This window comes from Bombina bombina, chromosome 3 (genome assembly GCF_027579735.1).
Source record: "Bombina bombina isolate aBomBom1 chromosome 3, aBomBom1.pri, whole genome shotgun sequence".
Taxonomy (NCBI): Eukaryota; Metazoa; Chordata; class Amphibia; order Anura; family Bombinatoridae; genus Bombina; species Bombina bombina.
Genome location: NC_069501.1, coordinates 1176845823 through 1176871544, shown reverse-complemented (window position 1 = coordinate 1176871544; position 25722 = coordinate 1176845823). Strand labels below are relative to the sequence as shown.

The window sequence follows — 25722 nt, the reverse complement described above, 5'->3', positions numbered from 1 at the left end:
GCTCAGGGAGGTTGGGTGGTATGGAGGGATCCTACACTGCAGAAAATATATAATTAAAAAAAAAAAAAAAAAAAAAAAAAAAAAAACATTTTATTTTTATACTGGCAAACTTTCTGCCAGTACTAAATATGGCGGTGACAATAATGAGGTGGGGGAGGGAAGACAGCTGTTTGAGAGGGGTCAGGGAGGGATCAGGGGGTGGGATGTGTCAGGTGGGAGGCTGATCACTACACTAAAGCTAAAATAAACCCTACAAGCTCCCTACAAGCTACCTAATTAACCCCTTCACTGCTGGGCACAATACAAGTGTGGTGCGCATTGGCATTTAGTGGCCTTCTAATTACCAAAAAGTAATGCCAAAGCCATAAATGTTTGCTATTTCTGAACAAAGGGGATCCCAGAGAAGCATTTACAACCATTTGTTCCATAATTGCACAAGCTGTTTGTAAATAATTTCAGTGAGAAACCTGAAATTGTGAAAAATGTAAAGTTTTTTTTTAATTTGATCGCATTTGGCGGTGAAATGGTGGCATGAAATATACCAAAATGGGGCTAGATTAATACTTTGGGTTGCCTACTACACTAAAGCTAAAATTAACCCTACAAGCTACCTAATTAACCCCTTCACTGCTGGGCATAATACAAGTGTTGTGCGCAGCGGCATTTAGTGGCCTTCTAATTACCAAAAAGTAATGCCAAAGCCATAAATGTTTGCTATTTCTGAACAAAGGGGATCCCAGAGAAGCATTTACAACCATTTGTTCCATAATTGCACAAGCTGTTTGTAAATAATTTCAGTGAGAAACCTAAAGTTTGTGAAAAAGTTAGTAAAAAAAGTTAACTATTTTTTTTTATTTGATCGCATTCGGCGGTGAAATAGTGGCATGAAATATACCAAAATGGGCCTAGATCAATACTTTGAGTGGTCTACTAACAAAAAATATATACATGTAAAGGGTTATTCAGGGATTTCTGACGGATATCAGTGCTAAAATGTAACATACAAATTTTGAAAAAAAAATGGTTTGGAAATAGCAAAGTGCTACTTGTACTTATTGCCAAATAAAGTGCAAAAACAGCAAAGAACATGTAAACATTGGGTATTTCTAAACTCAGGACAACATTTAGAAACTATTTAGCATGGGCGTTATTTGGTGGTTGTAGATGTGTAACAGATTTTGGGGGTCAAAGTAAGAAAAAGTGTGTTTTTTTACATTTGTTTCATCATATTTTATAAAAAAAAAATTATAGTAAATTATATGATATAATGAAAATAATGGTATCTTTAGAAAGTCCAATTAATAGAGAAAAACTGTATATAATATGTGTGGGTACAGTAAATAAGAGGAAAATTACAGCTAAACATAAACACCACAAAAAATTAAAAATAGCCCTGGTCCTAAATGGTCAGAACATTTAAAAATGGTCTGGTCACTAAGGGGTTAAACAGAACAGAAAGTGAGGAGTAAGAAATACAATTTAAAAACAAGTAAAATAAAATTAATTTCTATCACTCTCCTATTTTTTTAGCAAATAAATACTAAAAAAAATCCATTAGAAAAACAGGCTTGTCCACTGAATCATTTTTATTCAATCATTCAATTCTGATAACCACTTCGAATTTTCTTCCTCCTTTTCACTCCTATATTTAATATTATAAGCAGCTCCCTCTAGTGGTTCTAATGGTTTAGTACATACTGGGCTATTGGCAATTAACTATTATCATAGGGAGTAAGCGGTTAAACCCTCTGAGGAAGTGTGAGCGAAACACGTGTCAGGGATCTGGCTTCAGAGAGTTCATACTCTAATTTTTTAACCGCGTACTCCCTATGATAATTGTTGATTGCCAATAGCTTGTAAATGTATGTTATATTCTGAGATCAGACTTTATGCTATGATAGTGAAACAAGTCAGTTAAACGTTAATCTAGCCCCCCACTATAGAAGGGGCTAAAGCAGACAGAATCTATTACACTGAGCAGCTGTGCTAAAGTTAACTGTGCAAGCAAGGACTTTATAATTACAGATAGAGTATTAGCTAGATAGCTTTAATATCATACTCTGACATCCCACATATTAACAGGTCCTCTTGTTACAGCATTATTTCTGAATTTATTAATAGCCGGCTACAAAAGATATTGTTTGTATCTGACTGCTTGATATTATACAAACCAAGTACAATGTTTCACATCTAGATACATGATTCTCAGAGGTATTATTCACATACCTATGATATGAGTTTAAGTGTTTTTAAACGTGTATGATTGAATAGTTAAACCAATAAAGATAAAGTATGAATAGTTAAAAATCGCTCCTGTATTATTTAGTGAGAATTTTTCCTATATAATTGTAGGGGTAATTCACTCTTTTTTGTTACAGACTTTGTAACTCATTTTTCTATTCATATATGAGTCTGATATCAGTCACATGATATAGAGGAGCAGCAAATTGAAGTTAATTTAGAAATTTGTCATTTTTTTTACTTCTGATTTAAACTTCAGATTAAGTGCTATTATGTTGTATTTTTATTATGTGCTTGTTAATTATGCAATTCTACTTTATTTAATGGTCCTTCAGGTGTATGAATACTAATAAGTTAATAGGTATTGCTGTTGTTATTTAGATTCTCTAATTTCCTACACCACTCTCCTAAGGAAAATATCCTCAACCAACTTTGGTATAGAGTTCGATAACTACATCCAAAAAAATGGTGGTGAGGGTGTAGCGATTGCAATATAAAAAGGAGGATAGTGAGAGAAATGGGCCAGATTTAACAAGCAGTGGATGCTGCTGTCTCCGCCTAAAAGTTTCCGGCTTGATGGATACTTAAGTTAAGAAGCGTAACTTGTCCGTCACCTTTTAGGTGGCGCACTACAATCATCCAGATCCGATCTGGATGATTCACACCCCCTGCTAGCGGCCGATTGGCTGTGAATGTGCAGGGGGAGGCATTGCACAAGCATTTTCACAAGAAATGCTTGTGCAATGTTATATGCCGACAGAGTATGCTGTCGGCATTTAGTGATGTTGGGCGGACATGATACGCTACAGCGAATCATGTCCACCCGGCATATAATAAATCTACCCCAGAGGGCGTTTATAAGGAATGGGGGGTGGAAATAGGGAAGAGAGAAAAAAGAGAGAAAAATATATATTGGAATTTTCTAGACAAACCCATCTGTAACATGTCCATTCGTCGTAATTGTATGGGTTTTAAATAACTTTCACTGTCTTGAGGTCAACTCAAGTGAGTACAAAACCTGTTGTTTGTACAGTAGGTGCTAATTTATTCTTGAAATAAACACTAAATGCTAAACTATAAGATTTTTGCTTACTACCTCACCCTCTCTTTTTGTCTGGGTAAGGGCAAGTTATGGTGCCGTATATTTAGTTGTCTGAAGTAAAGTTTTATGCCCACCCAACCTTGAATATCAGTAACTGCCACTATTCAATGGTCAAAAACAATAAAACAGCTTACAATTAAGAGCTAGATTTATCTGACCTATAAAATAACGCTTACAAATAAAAAGGTCAATGATATTTATAACATAAAGCGCATAACTGGTCAGTTAATTTAAAATATATAGCAGTACAGATAAATTATATATTATATAATTATAATTGTTCTTCTTGGAAGTAGTCTGCTTCATTCAAATAGTTTTCAAGCGTGTTAAATTCCTGCAGAGAAAAACAAACAAACATTTATTGTAAATAGCCTGAAACTGTCATTTTGATGTGTAATAAATAATCATTTGTTTATCAGTTTCCTTAGCAGAGCTTTTTATAGAGCATGATTCAGGTGGAATGTGACATTTTGCAAAACGTTCCACTTTTTTTTTTTTAGATCCATATACACATTAACATACAACATTTCACATTCAAGTGCTTCTGCACTAGTAACGCCCATATGTAACCACCCATTACAAACAATTAAACGCTTCATAAAGCTAAATACAAGTGACACATACTGTGGAAAGTAAGTCTATTCACGTAGAGATATGGTACCTAGGCGCTTAATACAATTAACATACGGCTAGATTACGAGTTTTGCATTATGAGGGGTGTGGTACTAACTTGCAAGTTATTGTCACCGCTCACTTTCCTACAGTGCTGGTATTACAGGTTTTTCTAAACCCGGCGTTTAAAAGACAAGAAGAGAGCATAGAGCAAAATTGTGTTCCATACCGCACTCCAATACCAGCGCTGCTTAAGTGAGCGGTGAGCTGGTGTAACGTGCTTGTGCACGATTTCCCCAGACATCAATGGGGAGAGCCGGCTGAAAAAAGTCTAACACCTGCAAAAAAGCAGTGTAAAGTTCAGTAACGCAGCCCCATTGATTCCCCTAATCTGCTGCCCCCGACATCGCTGACACCAACACTATACTTATTAACCCCTAATCTGCCGCTCCCGACATCGCCGACACCTACATTATACTTATTAACCCCTAATCTGCTGCCCCCAACATCGCTGCAACCTACCTACATTTATTAACCCCTAATCTGCCGCCCCCAACGTCGCCGCCAATATAATAAACATATTAACCCCTAAACTGCCGCACTCCCGCATCGCAAACATTAGTTAAATATTATTAACCCCTAATCTGCTGCCCCCGACATCGCCGACACCAACACTATACTTATTAACCCCTAATCTGCCGCTCCCGACATCGCAGACACCTACATTATACTTATTAACCCCTAATCTGCTGCCCCCAACATCGCCGCCACATACATTATATTTATTAACCCCTAATCTCCCTCCCCCAATGTCGCCGCCACCTACCTACAATTATTAACCCCATAATCTGCCGCCCCCAACGTCGCCGCCACTATATTATATTTATTAACCCCTAAACCTAAGTCTAACCCTAACCCTAACACCCCCTAACTTAAATATAATTAAAAGAAATCTAATTAAAACCTACAATTAATAACTAAATAATTCCTATTTAGAACTAAATACCTATAAAATAAACCCTAAGCTAGCTACATTATAACTAATAGTTACATTGTATCTAGCTTAGTGTTTATTTTTATTTCACAGGCAAATTTGTATTTATTTTAACTAGGTAGAATAGTTACTAAACAGTTATTAACTATTTACTAACTACCTAGCTAAAATAAATACAAATTTACCTGTAAAATAAAACCTAACCTAAGTTACACTAACACCTAACACTACACTACAATTACATACATTACCTAAATTAAATACAATTAAATACAATTACCTAAATTACAAAAAAAAACAACTAAATTACGCAAAATAAAAAACTAATTACAAGATATTTAAACTAATTACACCTAATCTAATAGACCTATCAAATTAAAAAAAGCCCCCACTAAATAAAAAAAAAACCCTAGCCTAAACTAAACTACCAATAGCTCTTAAAAGGGCCTTTTGCAGGGCATTGCCCCAAAGAAATCAGCTCTTTTACCTGTAAAAAAAATACAAACAACCCCCCAAGAGTAAAACCCACCACCCACACAACCAACCCCCCAAATAAAACCCTAACTAAAAAAACCTAAGCTCCCCATTGCCCTGAAAAGGGCATTTGGATGGGCATTGCCCTTAAAAGGGCATTTAGCTCTATTGCAGCCCAAACCCCTAATCTAAAAATAAAACCCACCCAATACACCCTTAAAAAATCCTAACACTAACCCCCGAAGATCCACTTACAGTTTTGAAGAGCCGACATCCATCCTCAATGAAGCCGGGAGAAGTCTTCATCCAAGCGGCAAGATGTCCTCAACGAAGCTGGCAGAAGTGGTCCTCCAGACGGGCAGAAGTCTTCACCCAGACAGCATCTTCTATTTTCATTCTTCCGACGCGGAGCGACTCCATCTTCAAGACATCCGGCGTGGAGCATCCTCTTCAATCGACTGCTTCTTCTGGAATGAATGTTTCTTTAAGTGACTTCATCCAAGATGGCGTCCCTTAGATTCCGATTGGCTGATAGAATTCTATCAGCAAATCGGAATTAAGGTTGAAAAAATCCTATTGGCTAATGCAATCAGCCAATAGAATTGAACTTCAATCCTATTGGCTGATCCAATCAGCCAATAGGATTGAGCTTGCATTCTATTGGCTGATTTAATCAACAAGCTAAAGAACTGGCTCTACATACTAATCGTGCTGAATTACTTCGGAAGAAAATCAAGACAAAGGATGATCAAACTCGATTAATATTAACGTACAATCCACAAATTCACTTAGTAAGTGAAATAATGAACAAACATTGGCACATACTTACCTTGGACCAAGATTTGCGACCAATTGTTGGAGACAGAGTTCAAATTGGCTACCGGAGAACTCAGAATATTAAGAACATGGTTTCTAGTAGCCACTATCAGGTGGGCAAAACCAAAATGGTAGTCATCCCAGGTGCATTTCCCTGTGGTACGTGTTCCACTTGTTATCATATAAGAAAGACAAATATGATCCCAGACAGATTCGGTCATACACACAAAATGAAGAACCATATCAGCTGTTCTACTGAAAGTGTAATATATGCACTATACTGCAGCTGTTCCAAGATCTATGTGGGTATGACCAGCAGGAAATTACGCATCAGACTCCAAGAACACATAAGAAATATAAAAAATGCTGCGAAAGATCTGGAGGATGGTAAAATGATCTCCTCACGTTGCATCTCATTTTCTGGCACATCACCATTCGAACCCCAGAGATCTTAAATGCCAGGGAATTGAGAAAATTTCTCTTGGAATTAGGAGGTCAAACTCGAACAAGCTCTATTGAGAGCTGAATGCAGATGGATATACTTACTAAATTGTGTTCATCCTAAAGGACTGAATGAACAAAATAACTATTACTGTTTTTTATGAACAATTTTTCCAATTGTCAATATAATGTACCATGATCTCGTTAATACAATCATGGCAAATTATTGTCAACTGACACATGGCATATTTTCTGACTTTTTTCCATTTCACGTTACCACTTGATTAATAGGTAACATTTTAAATAATGATTCTATGGTTCCCACATTTCACTTAGGAGTACATCCTCCCCCTTTTTCATTCACATTTCTCACTTTGAGATCACTCTACTTATTTTAGTGCATGCTTCCTCACACCCATGTATCCATTCCTTTTTCTATAATTGAATTAATTCACACAATACACGGTCATGATAGAGACATTTATTTATTTACATGGTCTTAAACACCATATTCAGACCATATTTGTTGAGTCTGTATTACATTTAATATTAACCTTAGGCTCTGCTACACTTGCACTTGATTCTACATGTTTCATTCATTCATTCCTTTTTTTTTTTTTTTTAAACTTTATTTATAACCAAGACAGAGAAATCTACAACATTAAAGGTTACCAAAAAAAACAGGCAATAGATAGCACAGTAATTATACACCGGTCCATACATAATTAAATACAGTCAAGATAAACCATAGTGGGGGGCCGGAAGGGCCCGTGCGTAGTTAAATACCCTTCTTACAACCTTAGATAAAATAATTATTCAACAAAACTGAAAATGTATGGTGTAACCAAATAAACCTTTGTAAGCTAGCTAGACTTTCTTCATCATAGTTGCTTTCCCCCTTTTTTACTCCCCCCCACATTGTATAAGCAAAACAAAACAAACTACAGCACAACAGAACAAAACAAGACAAAACAAGACAAGACAAAACAACAACAACGACAACAACAGCAACAACAACAACAAAAAAAAATAAAAAAAATAAAATAAAAAAAAATAAAAAATAATTTTTTTTCCCTTTCTCCCTCCTCTCCCCCCCCCGTCCCCTCGCCCCCTCGCCCCCATCCCTCCTCAACCTCTCACTCCGTGTCTGTTGCCCATTCTCCAGGGAAATGGCCTGCCAGAATGTTCGTCTGTATAAATTCTGAATTTCTAATTGGTTTGATTAATTTTTTTTGATGTATTAGGGGCTAAGATCTTACAAATATCTCCCATTTCTTAAAGAGTACTACTAAGTGTTTTTCTTGTGGATAAGGTACATTAATCTGTTCTGTTATAAATTGGTCAGTCAGAGCCCTTTTAAATTGTGCCATTGTAGGTGTAGAAGATGCTTTCCATGCTTTAAAGATAAGATAACGTGCGGTTAGTATAATGGTGTTTATCAGGCTATAGTTCTTAAATATGTCCCGGTATTTTACCAAAAAAAAGATCTCAATAGGGGAAATTTTATGATCCATTTTCAAAACTACCGTCATCCAAAATATGATTTTACTCCAGTATTGACATACCATGGGGCAACTCCATAGACAGTGAAAAAGATCAGCACCTGTAATTGAGCATCTAGGGCATAGAACCTTTGTTTTATACCATTTAGTTAGAACATCAGGTGTAAGGTATCTTTGTAGCCCAACTTTTATTTGTGATTCCCTCCATGCTGTTGGAACCCAGGTCTGTTGTGTTATTGTAAAACTCCCTATAATAGTCTGCTCATCTATATCCGGAAATACAGTAGCCCATTTAACAACCATCTCGTCTACTTGTAATTTTGACGCTTTCTGATTTAATAGTAAGTATAGAGGGGAGATTGCATATATTCCTGCTGCATACATTGAAATCCTAGGCTGCAGCACACCCAAGGACCAGTCATTCCCATAATTTGTGAGCATCTCCTGGAGAAAGTGTCTAACTTGTAGGTAAGCGTAAAACTCACGTGTCCCTATATCAAACCGAGATGTAATTTCTTGAAATAATAATGTATATCCTGCCGCATCCCGTAACTGACATAAGGTTTGGAGACCTTTTGTCTCCCAATCCTTGAATACCCGATTAGAGAGGCCCGGGCTAAATTCTGGATTGCCCACTATGGGTAGATATTGTGAAACATATGGAGAGTTCCCCACTTCTATACATAGCCTTTGCCATGCAATAATGACATTCTTAAAGGTATCTAAATAGAATATGTTAGATGGGATTGAGGTAAGTGGACAGTGCAGAAGAGCTTTCAGATTAAATGGAGCCACAAGCTGTGATTCCCAGGTGAAAGAGGTAATTTGTTCTTTCGCAGTTAACCAATCTAGTGCAAATCTAGCTATAATGACCAGATTGTATGTCTGGATATCAGGGAGTGCCAAGCCTGCTGAAAGCTTAGAATTCATAAGCCTATATCAGGCAATCCGCGGTCTTTTGCCGTTCCATAAAAATTTGGAGCAGGCCTTATTATATATAGTAATATCTTTCTTGTGTAGGAACCATGGAATATTTTGCATAATATAGAGGAGTTTTGGGAAAATTACTGATTTAATTAATGTCACCCGTGCCGTTAATGAAATAGGTAGCCTAGTACATTCGTCCAGCATCTTTTTGCAAGAATCCATCACTGCTTTATAGTTTAATCCATACCATTCCTCCGGATTTCTAGAAAACCGTAAGCCCAAATATGTAATCTGGGAGACCTCTCTGAAAGGATGGTTTACCTGCAATAAGGGGTTTTTATCTATCCACATTAATTCAGATTTAGAAGTATTAATCTTGAACCCTGAGATTTCCCCAAACTCTTGAATAATACTCTGTAGAGTAGGTAGTGATACTTTAAGATTAGATAAAAATAGAATCAAATCATCCGCATAGAGAAGAAGGATCAACTTCTCACCTGCTAATGAAATCCCCTCAAGTTCTTGCCGTAGTAAAATGGCCAAAGGTTCTATACTAAGATTAAACAAGAAGGGAGAAAGTGGACAACCCTGTCTAGTCCCTCTGAATAGATTGAATCGCTGAGTGGACGCGTTATTGATAATCACCGCGGAAGAGGGAGTACTATAGATTAAACGTATATAATTATTGAAAGAACCTGAAAACCCGAATTTATCTAGCGTGGAAAACAGATGATCCCAACTGACCCTATCGAAAGCCTTTTCCGCATCGACTGTTAAGATAGCCTTGTCTATACTTCCATAAGATTCCTTAGTTTTATATGTGTTCCAATAGGATTCGATCAAAATTAGTAGTTTCCTTGTGTTCCTTACTGGTTTACGTCCATGCATGAAACCAGATTTATTCTCATGGACTAGGTCACCCATGTGTGGTTTTAAACGAAGAGCTATAATAGCCGCGAGCAGTTTATAATCGGTGTTTAAGACCGAGATAGGTCTAAAGGAGCTTGGTAATTCAGGATCTTTCCCCTTTTTTAGGATCAGTGAGATATTTGCGGCAGCGAAAGATGCGGAGCACCTCGTGTTCTCAGAGAAATAAAAATTAAATAGTTTAACTAATATCGGTAGCACCTGGGGTTGGAGGATTCTATAATATTCTATGGGGAGAGCATCTGGGCCCGCTGCTTTATTGGGCTTCGCGTTTTTGATTGCCCAAATTATTTCCTCTTCCGTAATGGGAGCATTAAAGGCTTCTCTGGCTTCTGTGGGTAAACGTGGGACTTTAATCTTCCCCCAAAATAACTCTTTTTTTATCTGGTTTGATAGGCTCTTGGCTATATAAGTCCTGAAAGAAGTCAAAGAAAACTTTTTCTATGTCTGCATGACTTGTATATCTCAGGGCTCCTTGTTTAATAGAAGTAATTGTATGTTTAGGTGAAGACTTGACTAACCTTGCTAAGAACTTTGCTGATCTACCTGTGTACCCCCCATACTTTGCTTTAGTTCTAAGTTCTTCCTGGGCACTGATCTGTTTCAAGTACGAGTCCCGAAGTGTCTTCGCTGTTACATAAGCTTCCCAACATTCTCTCATACGCCTAATAATATAAGCTCTGTATGTGTTCTTGACCCGGTTGGCTAGTTGTCTAGCCACTGTACTACAGCTTTTTGACCAGTAAAGCGTATAGGACTTAATCTCTCCGCGTAAAACGGCTTTAGAAGCCTCCCAAAATGTCTCAATCCTGTCTACATAACTAATATTATTATTAAAGTATTCTGTCCATTTCAATCGAAGGTGGTTCTGAAATTTAATATTATTACTTAGGTATCTAGGGAAAGAGATATAATTCTTACTAAGCCACCTACCTACGTCATTAAGACCCAGTACGATAACCGCATGGTCAGAGATAGCTATGTCTTCAATTCTAGTGGTCCAATTCCGGGCTAACATGGTTTCTGAAACCAGAAAATAGTCAAGCCGGGAAAAAGATCATTGAGCGTGTGATATGCACGTATAGGAGCGCACATCCGGGTTCTGTACTCACCATAGATCGACCACCCCCAGGTGGGAACATAATCTCTGAAATATCCGCATTTTTCTACCTCTGCTATTTAGCATCCTATTGTTAGAGTTGTCCAAGAAGGGGTCTGCTAACAGGTTAAGATCCCCTGCAATAATTAAGTTTGATCCTATAAATCTATGTAATTTTACAAGTAGGATGGACCAAAAATTATGGTCAACTTGATTGGGGCCGTATATATTACAAAGTATATAACTGATACCTTTAATTTCCAGCTCCAATATTAGGAATCTCCCTTCGGGGTCTAGTTCAACATTAGTTATCCTATACTCTAATTTACGATTCAATAAGATTGCCACCCCCCTCTTCCTTGAAGTAAATGGGGCTGCTACCACTTCCCCCACCCACTTGGATTTGAGTTTGGGTATTTCAATAGCATTAAGGTGTAACTCCTGTAGAAGGACTATATCAGGGTTAAGTTTCCCCAGATGTTTTATTACAGCTTTCCTTTTAATTGGGGAATTAATGCCCCCTATATTCCAAGATAAAAGATTCAGATTATATGTCATCATTACTAATCATCTTGCTGGTCTAGTATACCGCAAAGAGTAAAAGGTGTTCCTTATATTTATCCTAAGAGAAAGAAACAAAGACCCCTTCCCCACCACGGCCCATAAGAAGGGACAGGGTGGGAGAGGGGAGGCACGAGAGGGAGGAGGCAGAGAAGAGAGAAAAAAAAACAAAAAAAAACAAACAAGAAAACAAACACAGGAGACACGACCCAAACCCACAAAAACCCCAACAAAACATAAAAACACCATTTCTATAACTAAAACTATCATAATCCTAGGTTCGGAGCCCATAGTACTCACTTCTACATCTCTAAGTAACATAGTATTCTCATTCTGTGATCGAAGAACCTCATCCTGATATATTGAAGACCTACTCATGGAACCCCTGCCTCCCTACAGAAAGTCTCAGCCTCCATAACATTGTTAAGTGTGTGTGTATTTCCATCTTTCTGCACTATTAACTTTGCTGGGTAAATCAACCTGATGTTGTAATTCTCTTTCTGTAGCCTCCCATAAAAGAAGGACATATCTCTCCTCTTAGTTAGTGTTTCTGAAGAGAAGTCCTGGAACAGCAGTAATTTATGAGAGCCTAAGGAGAGAGAGTTACATTGTCTGTAGTGTTTGAGGTATAATAATTTGTCCTGGAAGTTGACAAATTTAAAAATTACTGGCCTAGGCCTCAAGGCCTCATTCTGTTCTCGACGTTGGCCTATCCTGTGAGCCCTTTCAACCAAAAAGGGAGCAGCAGGAGCTGGGATCTGCAGAGCCTGTGGTAATGTGATGGTAACAAAATTCATTAGATCTTGATATTCAGACGACTCTGGCAAACCGATCACTTTAAGATTATTACGCCTTGATCGGTCCTCAAGGTCTTCAACCTTAGCTTGGAGCGATGTGATAGTTTTGCTATGAGTATCTATTACAGGATCAATAATATTGAATCTATCTTCCAGGTCTGAGATCCGATTCTCAATTTCATCTAGTCTAGATGAGAACTGCCTAACCTCCGAAGTGAGGTTTGATATCTCATTTCTAATCTCTTGTTTGATCATATCAAATTGGGGTGCCAGCATTTTGGCTACTTCAGCTGCAAATTCTATCAGATTGTTGGGAGAAGGATTGGAGACACTTTTTTCCAAAGGGGAGACAGTGCTAGAATCCAAGTTCCTGCTGCTCCCCTTTTTTTCTCGGGATTTAGGAGGCATATTGGAGGGAGAACTCCTTTGCTGCATATATTTATCCATGAACAAGATCTAGCTAGTATTTATCTGTGTAGTACTAGGTATTATCTAGGATACTTTATAGTACTCTCTAATATCCTATCTAGTGACACAAAACTTTTACCTAGATTAATGTGCGTGGCTGAATATCAGTGCAAATACTCAGCTTCCTAGGCATAGAACAATGCCGTAAGGGTTACCCAAGGTAACTTGTGTATAAGCGTCTTCACTAGTATATTGTTCTAGGGTTACTCCTGTGAATACAATTCAGTGTCCTGTTATTTAACTCAATCAATTCAGTAAGAGCAGGCCTTAAGAGGACTTAGTGTTTTTTACCACAGCAAATTTGAGATAGACCAAATCTATATTATATGCCTCAGGTGTACGTCTCTTAGCCTTAACAAGCTCTTCTAGATGTTAATTTATTAAGAAAGGAGTTTCTAACTGTTGTAGCCACTATATTTTAATGTATATTGACCTTCTGTAACCACCTTTCCATGCAGATATTATATTACAACATCTTACAAGCACAGATACAATAGCTTAGAGCAGGAGAGGATTTTCTACTAATGCAGGGTATACATAGATAAACTCTCAGCACATAAAGAAAAACTGACTCCCTTACATTAAAGCTCAGCATTCAGTTTGTTTAACTCAACCTCTCACGTTTTGAACTGCAGCGACACAGAACCAGAGAGAAATTTTATACTGTTGCAAAATATACATAGGTGAGATAACAGCACAAAAGAGGATAATAGCTCTTTCATAATACCTCACCCTACATCTAAGCATTAAACTTATTTATAGCAATGTCTTTGCAGCCAGTTCATCCAATTTATCCAGGCAACCTGAGCTATCAGTCCACTTTGTGGGTATAGCAGAAAGGCTCAATGCACTGAATACATAAGGAAAGCTTTGAAGCGCATAGGCAAAATGTGTCAATATGTTCAGAGAGCTCAAAAAAGTTTTTACGTACCCAGTCCGGCAAAAATTCAAAGATCAGGATACGCTACCTTGCTGCCGATATCCAGAGTCTTAACATGAGCACCATGCCTTTGCTCACTTTACCCAGGTTGTGGTGTTCCGTGTTCGAGGAGACCCTCTACTGTATCCTAAACAGAGGGACTGTTGTATGGCGGAACCGCACGCCCGTGGTGAAGAGAGCAGCCGACAGAACATTCACACCAAACACTCCTTCTCTGCTAGAGTGCACGCCGTCGGCGGGGGGAGGGTCTGAGCACACAGCAACCAGGAGCGATGTGCAGTGTCGGCCCCGATGACTCACTCTGTAGAGGGCGGGATTGTTTTCACTGTTTGCCCATCCAGGGGGCCCAGACTTCCTTGTGACCCACTCAGCACCGCCACTGCTCCGCTCTCAACTCGGGAGAGGGACACCTCCTCTACCAGTGTTAGGATCTCCAGGGATGGTAGCGCTGCCCGAGCACTTCGATGTCCCATTCAGTTATCACCCAGGGATGAAGGGGTCGCCGCCAGGTATGCAGCACACTCAACCAGGTAAGTGTCAGAGTCACCACTCTGTATCCTGAATACCACTGTGTAAACGGCTTTATTCAAAATAACACCTCTTGTGTAGATAAGCCCAGAGCCTCTCTTTTTTTTTTTTTTTTTAAGTGCAACTCAATTGCCAGGGACAGTACATAGAGACTCTGACAGTCCTTAATATAACGGCTTAAACGTGGCAAAGGGCTTGACTGAAATAGTTCTGGTCCAATGCTCAGGAACTCCTGTAGAAAATGGTGTGCACCAGCCACCGTGCACTTTTAGGCTGCAATTTTGACTTCCCATGCTGGACCGGAATCCATGTTCCCAAGCCTGGATGTGGCCAAGGGAAACAAATGCATATGTTGGTGTTTGATTTAGGCCTCTCTCAGAGGCACGGAGCGTCCTCAGCACCTGCAGCTACCTGCAGCTACCTGCATGCCCCGCCTCCAACAGGAAGTCCCCTGTTGCCACTCTTTGGGAGAGTCAATGAGACTGTTTCATTCATTCCTAATTATTTGTTTATATTCTTTTACATTGTTCACGATTATTTATATTCCACCTCACCTTTATTGCCACTTATCTTAGCATTTGACACTATTTAGTATTTATAAGCCACAGTAGACGTCATGTAAATGTATAATTAACACGAAATATGAGTCCTTTAAAATATAACACTGTATAGACCGTTTGTCTGTGTCTCCGCCTTATTGTCTATCCCAAGATACACTTGGAATTATAATTCCTAGACACACATTTTATTTCTAGACATACATTTTACCTCCATAAATTTGAGTCCTTATAGCTTTTGTGTACAATATTTTTTGTTATTTTTATTAGAAAGTGTTATTATGAGTGTAAAGGTAGGTTTCAAAGTATTTTTAATGTGTTTTGTGACACTTTTTTGTTTTGAGAAACTGTTAACCAGAACTCTGGGTACGCGCTAACCCGATGTACATTAACTTAAATTGCGCTCAAGTAATCGTGTTTACTTTCAACTTGTAATACGAGCGCCACATCTGCTGCGCGCAAACAGTAGCGATAAACCCGATATCAATCATGCAGGACTGTTAGCACGCCTCTTGTAATCTGGCCCATAGTCTATGTACTTCCAAAAAACAAGCCAGGCAGATAGCTCAGCATGCTAAGGTACTGTGGCAGAGTTCTGTACCAACCCAAGGGTTACAGGTTCAATCCCCGGCGAGGTCCACTCAGCCTTTCATCCTTCCGAGGTCGATAAAATGAGCAGCGCCTTGAGACCCTTACGGGTGATTAGCTGCGCTTTACAAGTACCCAATAGAATACAATTTAAAGATTTTTATTTTGAAAAAAAAAATTGTATTTCCAAAATGTAAAAAAAATTGTATTTGTAAATTTAGATTTGTATTGGTATGTCACTATTTATGTACAATGATATAGAATCACACTACTTCCTTTTTGAAAGCAATCTTTTTCAATACTACTGAAAATACTCTCCATGAGCTAAATCTTTATGAATGAATCAATTACATGCAAAAATATTTTTAAACACAAACATGTATATTTTCTATAAAACAAAACAGTTTAAGCAGACAATAAAAAGGAATTTGCAAATGAAATAATCTACCTTTTTAATGATTCCTTTGTTTGCCATCAAATTGAAACTTGTTTCCACAATTTCTTTGGCAGACTTATCACTGACATCATGAATGTATGGACTACATTTCTTGTATAGGTAATATTTATAATGTTTAAGTTGGTGATAAACTTCTGTACGAGCAGAACAAACTTTACCAATCTGAAACAACTAAAATAGAAGAGTGAAATATTATGTGAGTACTCTTTACATAGATATTAACATATATATTAAAGTGAAGGTAAACTTTGGTAAATGAAAGCCCATTTTTTTAAAATATTATTAAAAACAGGGGCACTTTCATTCATCAAAGTTTACAAAGCAGTCGTTTTGATTAAAAACTTACCTTTTTTTCTTTTCACAGCCAGAGCAGCTTCCCCCTCCTGGAAATCCTCTCTTCACACGTCAGCAATGACTAATCCGGCTTCCTCCAATCACAGCATGGCCTCAGGCAATGACTACCCTGGGGGGAAAGCCGTGATTGGAGGAAGCTGGATTAGTCATTGCTGACGTGTGAAGAGTGGATTTTCAGGAGGGGGAAGCTGCTCTGGCTGTGAAAAGAAAAAAAGGTAAGTTTTTAATCAAAACGGCTGATTTGTAAACTTTGATGAATGAAAGTGCCCCTGTTTTTAATAGTATTTTTAAAAAACGGGCTTTCATTCACCAAAGTTTACCTTCACTTTAAGGAAAGTAGGTCTTCCTTATGAGATTTACATGCTTATCGATTGATATTTTATACATTCTTATTTGATGTCTTAGCATATTTATGTTACCAACTGTGTAAATCAATGTTACTCAATCTTTCCTCCTGTACCGCTAACATACTAGAATATGCACAGGCACCTGACAATTGGATTGTGCATGTGGGCTACGTGTGCACCCAGAGGCAGAACTTTTTTTCCCTTTCTGCGATGAGATTTTTTTATAGTGAAAAATTTCCTGCAGGTCATTTTGAAATGAAATTCAATTTATATTAGGGGGTTACAATAAAGCATCATCTCAGCTGCAATGTGAGACTGGAGAATAAAGCAAAATCCATGAGAGCAGTCCTGATCCATATTTTACTGTTCCCTTCAAAAAGAGTGCTTTGCTGTGGCTGCACTGTGTTATAGAAAATGTACATAGTGCAGCCAAAGAGCAGCGCTGTTTGAAGAGAACAGCTTGATGCAGAGCAGTGCTGCAAAGCGAAAGAGCTAACAGTTTCTGCTATGACATCTCAGATCACAGTATGTTCTGCCTTGGGGCATGTGCATGCTCTTTTGTTGCATAGACAAAAAATAATTATTGTACAACCTGCAATGATAAATGTACAAAATATTACTAATTGAATTTGGAACAGCTGCATATTTCAAAATCCTTTTCTTCTCCATTTAGAGGATTTCAGTATCTGATCACAGGAAAGTCAATTCACTGTTATAGGTACTTGAGGACTGTAGATAAGAAATGTTTTTATTAATTCATATATTTTTTTTCCAATTAATGCCGATTGTAATTTTCATATCAGTTTATATGACCAAGTAAAAGGTTTGTAGCAATCCTATAACATAAAAGGCCAAATGAGTTTGTCGGAAGCTGTCATGGGCAGTAGAGACAGCACAAGGACAAACACACCTGGCCTTAGAGTCTACCTGACCTGCGGAATGGTAACGGTGGGCAGAAGTGGGTGTGGCCAGGCGTGAGCAGGGGCAGGGTCAGTCGCGGTCACGCGTGAGAGAGAGGAGGAGGAGGAGATAGAAAGAGAGGGGGAGAGAGCAAAAGATAGGTGAAAGAGCAAAAAAGAGGGGCGAGAGAGCAAAATAGAGGGGAAAGAGCAAAGGAGAGGGGAAAGAGCAAGATAGAGGGAAGAGAGAAGGGGATAGAGAGAGCAAAAGAGAGGGGGAGAGAGAAAGTAAGAGGGGAAAGTAAGAGAGCAAAAGAGAGGGGAAGAGAGAGAGCAAAAGAAGAGAGGGGGGAGAGAGAGGGGGAGAGAGGGGAAGAGAGAGCAATAGAGAGGGGGAGAGAGAGCAATCAAGGGGGGAGAGTGGAGAGAGAGAGAGAGGGGGGAGAGAGAGCAAAAGAGAGGGATGGAGAGAGAGCAAAAGAGAGGGGAGAGAGACAGTGCAAAAGAGGGGGTGAGAGAGTGCAAATGAGAGAGGGAGAGAGAGAGCGCAAAAGAGAGGGGGAGAGAGAGAGAGCAAAATAGAGGGGGGAGAGAGCGCAAAAGAGAGTGGGGAGGGAGAGAGCAAAAGAGAGGGGGGAGAGAGAGAGCGCAAAAGAGAGGGGGAAAGAGAGACCGCAAAAGAGAGGGGGAGAGAGCGAGAAAAAGAGAGATGAAAGAGCAAAAGAGAGGGGTGAGAGAGCAAAAGAGAGGGGTGAGAGAGCAAAAGAGAGGGGGAGAGAGAGCAAAAGAGAGGTGGAGCGAGAGAGAGCAATAGAGAGGGAGAGAGAGAGCAAAAGAGAGGGGGAGGGAGAGAGAGAGCAAAAGAGAGGGGGAGGGAGAGAGAGCAAGGGGTGGGACCGATGTACTGCAAAAAATGGCCCATGTGAACAGGATTTAGGATTAGTTATTAATAAGAATCATTCTCATAATTATAAATCAAGCTTGCTAGATATATAACTGTAAATATAACTCAAACCTTCCAACATTTCCCCCAAGGCCTCTGTGTTTTGTGGGCAGAGCCAAGATGGAAATGGCAAGAACCCAGGTTTCCTGTGTAATGGCAGCAGTTGGGAGGAGTGTGTGCTGTGGGCAAGACTAGGGAAGTGTGTGCTGTCTGACTGGGGAAGAGATAGTGGGTGGACCTCCCAACCCAGACAATCATGCAAGATGCAAGATCTGGGACAATTGGGAGTTATGCAAACCTAAATACTAAATATGTTTCTCAGGCAAACACACATTGCTTTATTTTTAAAAGTTAACATGAGTTAATCAATCAGGAAACACATACGGAAATGATATGGTTGGGCTTTAAAGGTCCAGCATACTAATTTAACCCCATAAAGATGAAGGCAATTGACCAAGGTCTTAACGTAAACAAATTTGAGCAATTTGTATGTTCAAACATAGTTTACCTCTCTCACATTAAGTGCACCCACACTTATTATATATAGTAGGCCAAATAGAGCTTTCTATTAAAATCAAATATTTATTTTTAACTATAATTTAATATGAATAAACTCTAACTAAATGTGATAAATTAAGAAATGTTATGTTTTCCAAGCAGCACAAGCATTTGTTATTGTTAATATCATAATCGTCCCATTTACATGGAAATTTGGCACATTGATTTTCTGGTACAGTATTACAGGCTGGGAATGGAAATAACCCCCATTATGGCATACCATTTGCAAGAGTAGAAAACCCAGGGTATTGTAAAAGGTGAATGCCCAATCTGTTTTTGTAGTTACAATCACAAAATCTGGGCAAATTTAGTGGTCATTATTATTTTTTGCGTTTTCCCCCACAAACACTAACATTTTGTTGTTTATATCATCCTTATATGTCTTACTGCTATAATATTTGCGTTCAGCGATGTCCCACGAGTACAACAATACCCTCATGTATAGGTTTTATGGTGTTTTGGGAAATTACAGGGCCAAATATGGGGCCCATTTCAGTCAGGAAAACAAAAAGTATTCCTCCCACTCAGTTTCCACAGTGTAAAGACATGTATCACTAATACCACTATGTGGTGAAACTCTGGGACCAAAGGCTGGTGACTTGAGTCTGTCAAAAAACTAGTTTATTGTGCACTAACCATTGTATTGATCAGGTGTGAGTCAATCTGCATAATTACCGCTGTTCAAATGAGAAATATGTAGCTCAGTCATCCAGGCAGTAGTCCGTGCACTAGACAGGATCACAAACGTCTAGCCCAGACTCACAAAAGTGACCCCAAGGAAAGAGACAATCTAAACAAATGGATGAGTAAGAACAAGAACACTTCAATAGGTCTCACGTAAGTATGCGCTACACGGACATCCAGTCTTATCGCTATGGAACCTCCTGATCCAGGATAAGCTCAGCCTCGTGCTAAGCCTACTCAATGAACCGCACCGGATAACCCAGGCGTCCGTATGGAGTATAGTATCCTTCTTGCGATGGCCACATCCGAAGCCGCTCATGTAGTCGTTCGGCGTCTTGCATAACTGAGTCATGTGGATCACATGGGAGGCGGGCAGCCAAAGGTATCCAGGTCAGCTGTCCCCAGGCTTGGAATCATGTAATAGGCTAATAGCAATAGCAAACTTGAAAATTAATACACAGTGTCCTTAATAAAAAGGACAAAGTGTATTGGTTTTCAAGTTTGCTATGCCTATTTCAGTCTTCATACATGGAAATTTGATACATTGATTTTCTGGGCCAATGTTGCCTTTGAGACAGTATAGCAGCCCTGGAATAAACATTACCACCATCATGGCATACCCATTGCAAATGTAGATAGCCCAGGGTATTCTAAATGGGGTATTTGAGTTGTTTTGTGTAGCTAATTTATCATGGCCTTAGTGGCTGAGCTTAATGTAAAAAACATAAATTATGCAGGGAAGAGTCCACAGCTGCATTCATTACTTTTGGGAATTCAGAAACTGGCCACCAGGAGGAGGCAAACATACCCCAGCCAAAGGCTTAAATACCTCCCCCCCTGCCCGACCCAACCTCGACACCACTACTGACAAAACCCAAAGCCAAGCGAAACATCGAGGATGCAACACACCAGACCGGCAAAGACTGTAGTCCGAACAAGGGTATTAGCTGAAATAGATGACAGTCAGAGAGCTGGAAAAAGCTATTATTCAAGGAAAACTACCTTGAGCAGGCAAATGGAGTTGCAACTCCCACAGAAGGTAGGGAACTCCTGCACACCACCTCTCAGAGCATCATGACTCGGAACAGAGAAAACCATGCCCGCACACCCGACCAGATGATCCCCCCCAAAAGTGGGGAAGGATGAAGCTCTGCCATCGCAAGAAGGAGCGCATTAGGCTAACGAGTTAGTGTCCGGAAGAACCTCAAGTGAAAACCAAACGTTAAATCACCCGGCACATCAGACCAAACAGATCACACACATCTCCCAACTTCCATTTAAAGAAAATAACGGTTCTAAGTCTCGGGGACCTGAAGAACCTAGAGTCGTCTGCAGAAGAAGGACCATAGCCTAGGCGAGTAGTCCGAATCGACCACCCTTAGAGTGATATGCACAACCCTCCATCTGGAGAAGTTGCATATAAACCACAGGCCTCATACATCAGTAGGATCCAAACCCAGAGTCCATAGAATAGGCCTAGAGGTATCCTCAGCACCACAAAAGTGACACGAACCCTGGTAACGGCTGAAAAAGCGCCCAACCAGTACTAGCCTGGTAAAAGAGCACTCTGGAACTGTTCAAGGTCCAAGAAAATTTGTCCCGAAGGATCGATAAATGAACTAGAAATGAAAATTCTAATATTCAACAAGTGCGCAACTCCAGAGGGAGTGCCCACGCGACCACGAGTCGCAAGTATTGGTTCCAAAGAAAAACTATAAAACGAAATCTAACAGACCTGAGCTCAAGGAAAAACAAATTAAACACATCCACCCAGATCAAAAATAAAATGAAAGGCAGCACTCATCGGGTGAACGCCCAAGGTGAATGAGAATGACAACAGGACCAGCCGAGTAGTGGACCCATTCACCCAAGCTCAGAAAAGGAACTGAAAAACATATAAAAAATAAAATGAAAACGATAAGGAGATTGGCTTCATCCCCTAGCATCATATCCATTTTGCCATCCAACTTCTAAGGCCTCAGATCCCTCTGTCCAATAGGACTGGGATCCTCTAACATTGACAAAACATGTCTTAAAAGAACCCTAAGGTGAGCCAGACTATAACGGAAGGCAAAATCACCCCTCACTGAATCTGCTGGAGACCTCGGCTCTGAGATTGGGGCCCCTGAAGCCTCAGGGGCCAACGTTTCCCCATAAGGCCGAACTGAATTGGGTGATCCCACGCTCGATGGGCCTAGGTTTACCAAGCATGGACAGTATCAGAGAAATACTTCAATTTGGAGATATAAATGAGACAGTGCCATAGAAATGGCCATGCGGAACTGTGCCGTAACCTCCGGCGGAAACAAGCTACTCTCCGGAAAAGGAGTGAAGGCCATAGGGACACCTGTGTGCATAGCCGGAAAAGGGTCTTGATATTCATCACAAGACACATCCTCCGTATCGGAGGCATCCGTGTCGAGCATATCAGAATCCTCCATAATCTTGGGATTACAAAAAGATAAAATTAACTGGCACCCTTTGACACCCCCAATGGCTGGGACACTCACCACCTCCTGTGAATCAGACAACCCACGAGCTAAACTCTCTCGGTCGCACACAGTCAGCATACGGAAGTGAAAACCAAAGTAACTGCACCCGTCACGAGGTGCACCATGCCAGTCACCAAAGGGCACATAATCTGGAAAGATTGCGTCATTAAAAGAAGGCCGTTATGTTCCGTAAAGGCTGTGAGCCTAAATAAAGCTACACATTTGCAGATAGAACCATATAACAAACATGATTAAAAGTCCCCCCTGTTCCATAACCCCCCTCAGGAAATATTAACCTATGATTCCTTATTAAGATAAAAGGAGTCCCACTGGGACCCTACCTTGTTTCGTTAACATTACATTCACATATCTAAATAAAATGAAACAATCTTACCGGAATCTACGCCGTGGAACAGGAACACGGCCCTTCAAGTTTGACAGATAGAGCTGTTAATATGAGTTGGGATGGGTTTGCAGGAAAACTCTCCCTGCATCTTCGAACTCTAACATTGCGAAGAGTACTACCCTCCATAAGAGACTATGTTGAACTTCTGTACACTTCTCTGCCAACCTCCTGTGACAAGAGGCAAAGAATGACTGGGGGATGAGGGAAGTGGGGGAGGTATTTAAAGTGACACTGAACCCAAAATTTTTCTCTCATGATTCAGATAGAGCATACAATTTTAAGCAACTTTCTAATTTACGCCTATTATCAATTTTTCTTTGTTCTCTTGGTATCTTTATTTGAAATGCTAGAATGTAAGTTTAGATGCCGGCCCATTTTTGGTGAACAACCTGGGTTATTCTTGCTGATTGGTGGATAAATTCATCCACCAATAAAAAAGTGCTGTCCAGAGTTCTGAACCCCCAAAAAAGCTTAGATGCATTCTTTTTCAAATAAAGATAGCAAGAGAACGAAGAAAATGTGATAATAGGAGTAAATTAGAAAGTTGCTTAAAATGTTATGCTGTATCTGAATCACGAAAGAAAAAAATTGGGTTCAGTTTCCCTTTAAGCCTTTGGCTGGGGTGTCTTTGCCTCCTCCTGGTGGCCAGGTTCTGAATTCCCAAAAGTAATGAATGCAGCTGTGGACTCTTCCCTTTCAAGAAGAAAAGGGACAGGCTAAGGCGAGGGGATTCATGAAGACTGAGTAGTCAGGACATAGTTGGGACAAAGAATACAAATTTAATACATATTTAAGCCTTTGGCTGGGGTGTCTTTGCCTCCTCCTGGTGGCCAGGTATTGTATTCCCAACAGTACGGAAATGAAGTTGTGGACTCTCCCTGCCTTATGGAAGGAAATAATAACATAAATCAAGAACACGTACAGAGTCATTTGAATCAATAGTTTAGCTCAGTATGGTAGATTCTGAAACAGTCTGTGATACAGCGGCCAGGTAGAGATGGGCAGGAAGGGCAATACCCCCAACCCAAAAGTACTATGTACTGATAAGAGTGATAACAGTAATAATAATAATGTGATCAGCAGTGAAAAGGTTAATATATATATTTAATATATTAAAGCTGGATCTGTGCTGGAACTGCGTCACACTTTATAGCACTGTCTTCCTCTCTCCTTAAAATCGCAGTGTGGCAAGAGAGTAGGCAGATACAGTGCTGACAGCCAATGATTGCATTCATTTGCTGTCACATTGTATCAGTGATTCATCGCCACTGTTGCTATGAGCTGATTGGGTCTTTGGATCCTGGATCTGCAGCCAGATCCAGTGCTCTCAACGCAATGGAGGGGAAGCAGGATGCAGGAAAAGTTAAGACGTTCCATGCTACCCTAACGACGTTAAAGCCCAGCACTTTTAGGATGGCATTGAATGTTCTAATGGCATCTAGGGGTTAAAGTACTTTCTATTATAAAACATATTAAAAATGGCCAAGTGACAATCTCAGAGCCTAGACTGGATTTGAGTGGTTGATGTGTACATGACAGTGTACCTACAAGTTTTCGGCTACATATGCTCTGAGATCAGGCATCTGGGGTGTGTATGAGGCACCAATCTCTACAGTTAAAAACGCTAAAGCTACATTTTATATTGGTAAGCGAATTACAACTACATAGCGCTGACTTTAAAGTACTAGACAGCTGTTCTAGGCACGTGCTGGGATAATGCACTAGACTAAATGCTCAAAACTAACAACTAGAAGATCAAAGTCCAATAAATTCCCATGTTAAAAATACAGCTCTCCCAGCTAAAGTGCAACTGATCAATCCATCTCTGTGCTATCACCACTATTGAATAGTTAAAAACAGAATGGAGAATCGGATATAAAATAAATACTTTAAAAGATACCTGCTTGTCATTGGACATAAAATCGTCAGATTCCATGGACCTGCCATTATAAGACTGGCCTGATAACATCACTTGAAATCTGCAATGCCGTTGGAGTTGACATGCTTGACAGGGCTGGTCACGAGCATATATGGACTTGATGTGAAGCAGAGGGTAGCAATCTACTCTTTCCTGCAAGAAAAGAAAATAATAATAATAAAAATAATATTAATAGTAAAAAGGGACACTAACTATGTTCCAATGTAAACAAATTGAAATCACGCAATTGTTCATGCGCTTGATTTCAATTATAGGATCGGGTCCTGGGGGGTGTCTATGCAGCTAGGCACACCCTCCAGCCTGCAATCCAATTTAGCAAGCCACTACGGCTTCGGGACAGCCAAACGGCTAGGATGTTCAATGCCGTCCTAACAGCGCTAAAGCCCAGCGCAGTTAGGACAGCATGGAATGTCCCAACGGCGGGAAAGGGTTTATCAACAAATTAGTTATCTCAAAATAAAAAGGTGCTGACATCACTACTGAAACAACAAGTGTTTAACATCACATGCTAATACCACTTAAACAATCTATATTTCCTGGTTTGTACCTATTCAGATATTCTTAAATTCGCTTACAGTATACAATATCTATTGGAAGTTTATTCCATTCCGTGAAGAGGTGATTCAGTAAATAACTCCTGAACCTCCAATACTGCTCTTTTATAGAAATTAATCATTAATCTCTGATTTTATTTAATTGCTTAAAGGAACAGTGAATAAAATTAAACAGATGATTCAGACAGAACATGCAATTTTAAACAATTTTCCCATTTATATTATAAAATGTGCTTACTTCTGTTGGTATCCTTTGTTGAAGAGCATACCTAAGTAGGCTCAGTAGCACTGCTAGGAGCTAGCTGGACACATCTGGTGAGCCAATGACAAGAGGCATGTATGTGAAGCCACCAATCATAAAGAGCATTCTGCAGCAGCAAGAAATAGAGTACTTAGACAGCATCCGTTATGAAAGGGGTACAAAGTAATATTTTTGCATATTTAATTGCATGCTTTATCTTTATCATCAAAGTTTTGTTTTGATATTAGCGTCCCTTTAATCAACAAATAAAAAG

The 25722-nt window shown here is 39.5% G+C and overlaps 1 protein-coding gene across 1 annotated transcript in view; it reads right to left on the bottom strand.

Moving 5' to 3' along the window:
• Nucleotides 1-1568: 1568 nt before the first annotated feature.
• Nucleotides 1569-25722, bottom strand: part of CCDC82 (coiled-coil domain containing 82) — a 79640-nt gene continuing 55486 nt past the window's right edge. Inside the window, exons 6-8 of the mRNA XM_053708590.1 lie at nt 24615-24785; nt 16023-16202; nt 1569-3677 (exon numbers count right to left, since the gene is read on the bottom strand). Of these exons, the coding sequence (XP_053564565.1) occupies nt 3615-3677; nt 16023-16202; nt 24615-24785 (414 nt within the window). The 3' untranslated portion in view covers nt 1569-3614. The remainder of the gene's footprint in view (nt 3678-16022; nt 16203-24614; nt 24786-25722) is intronic.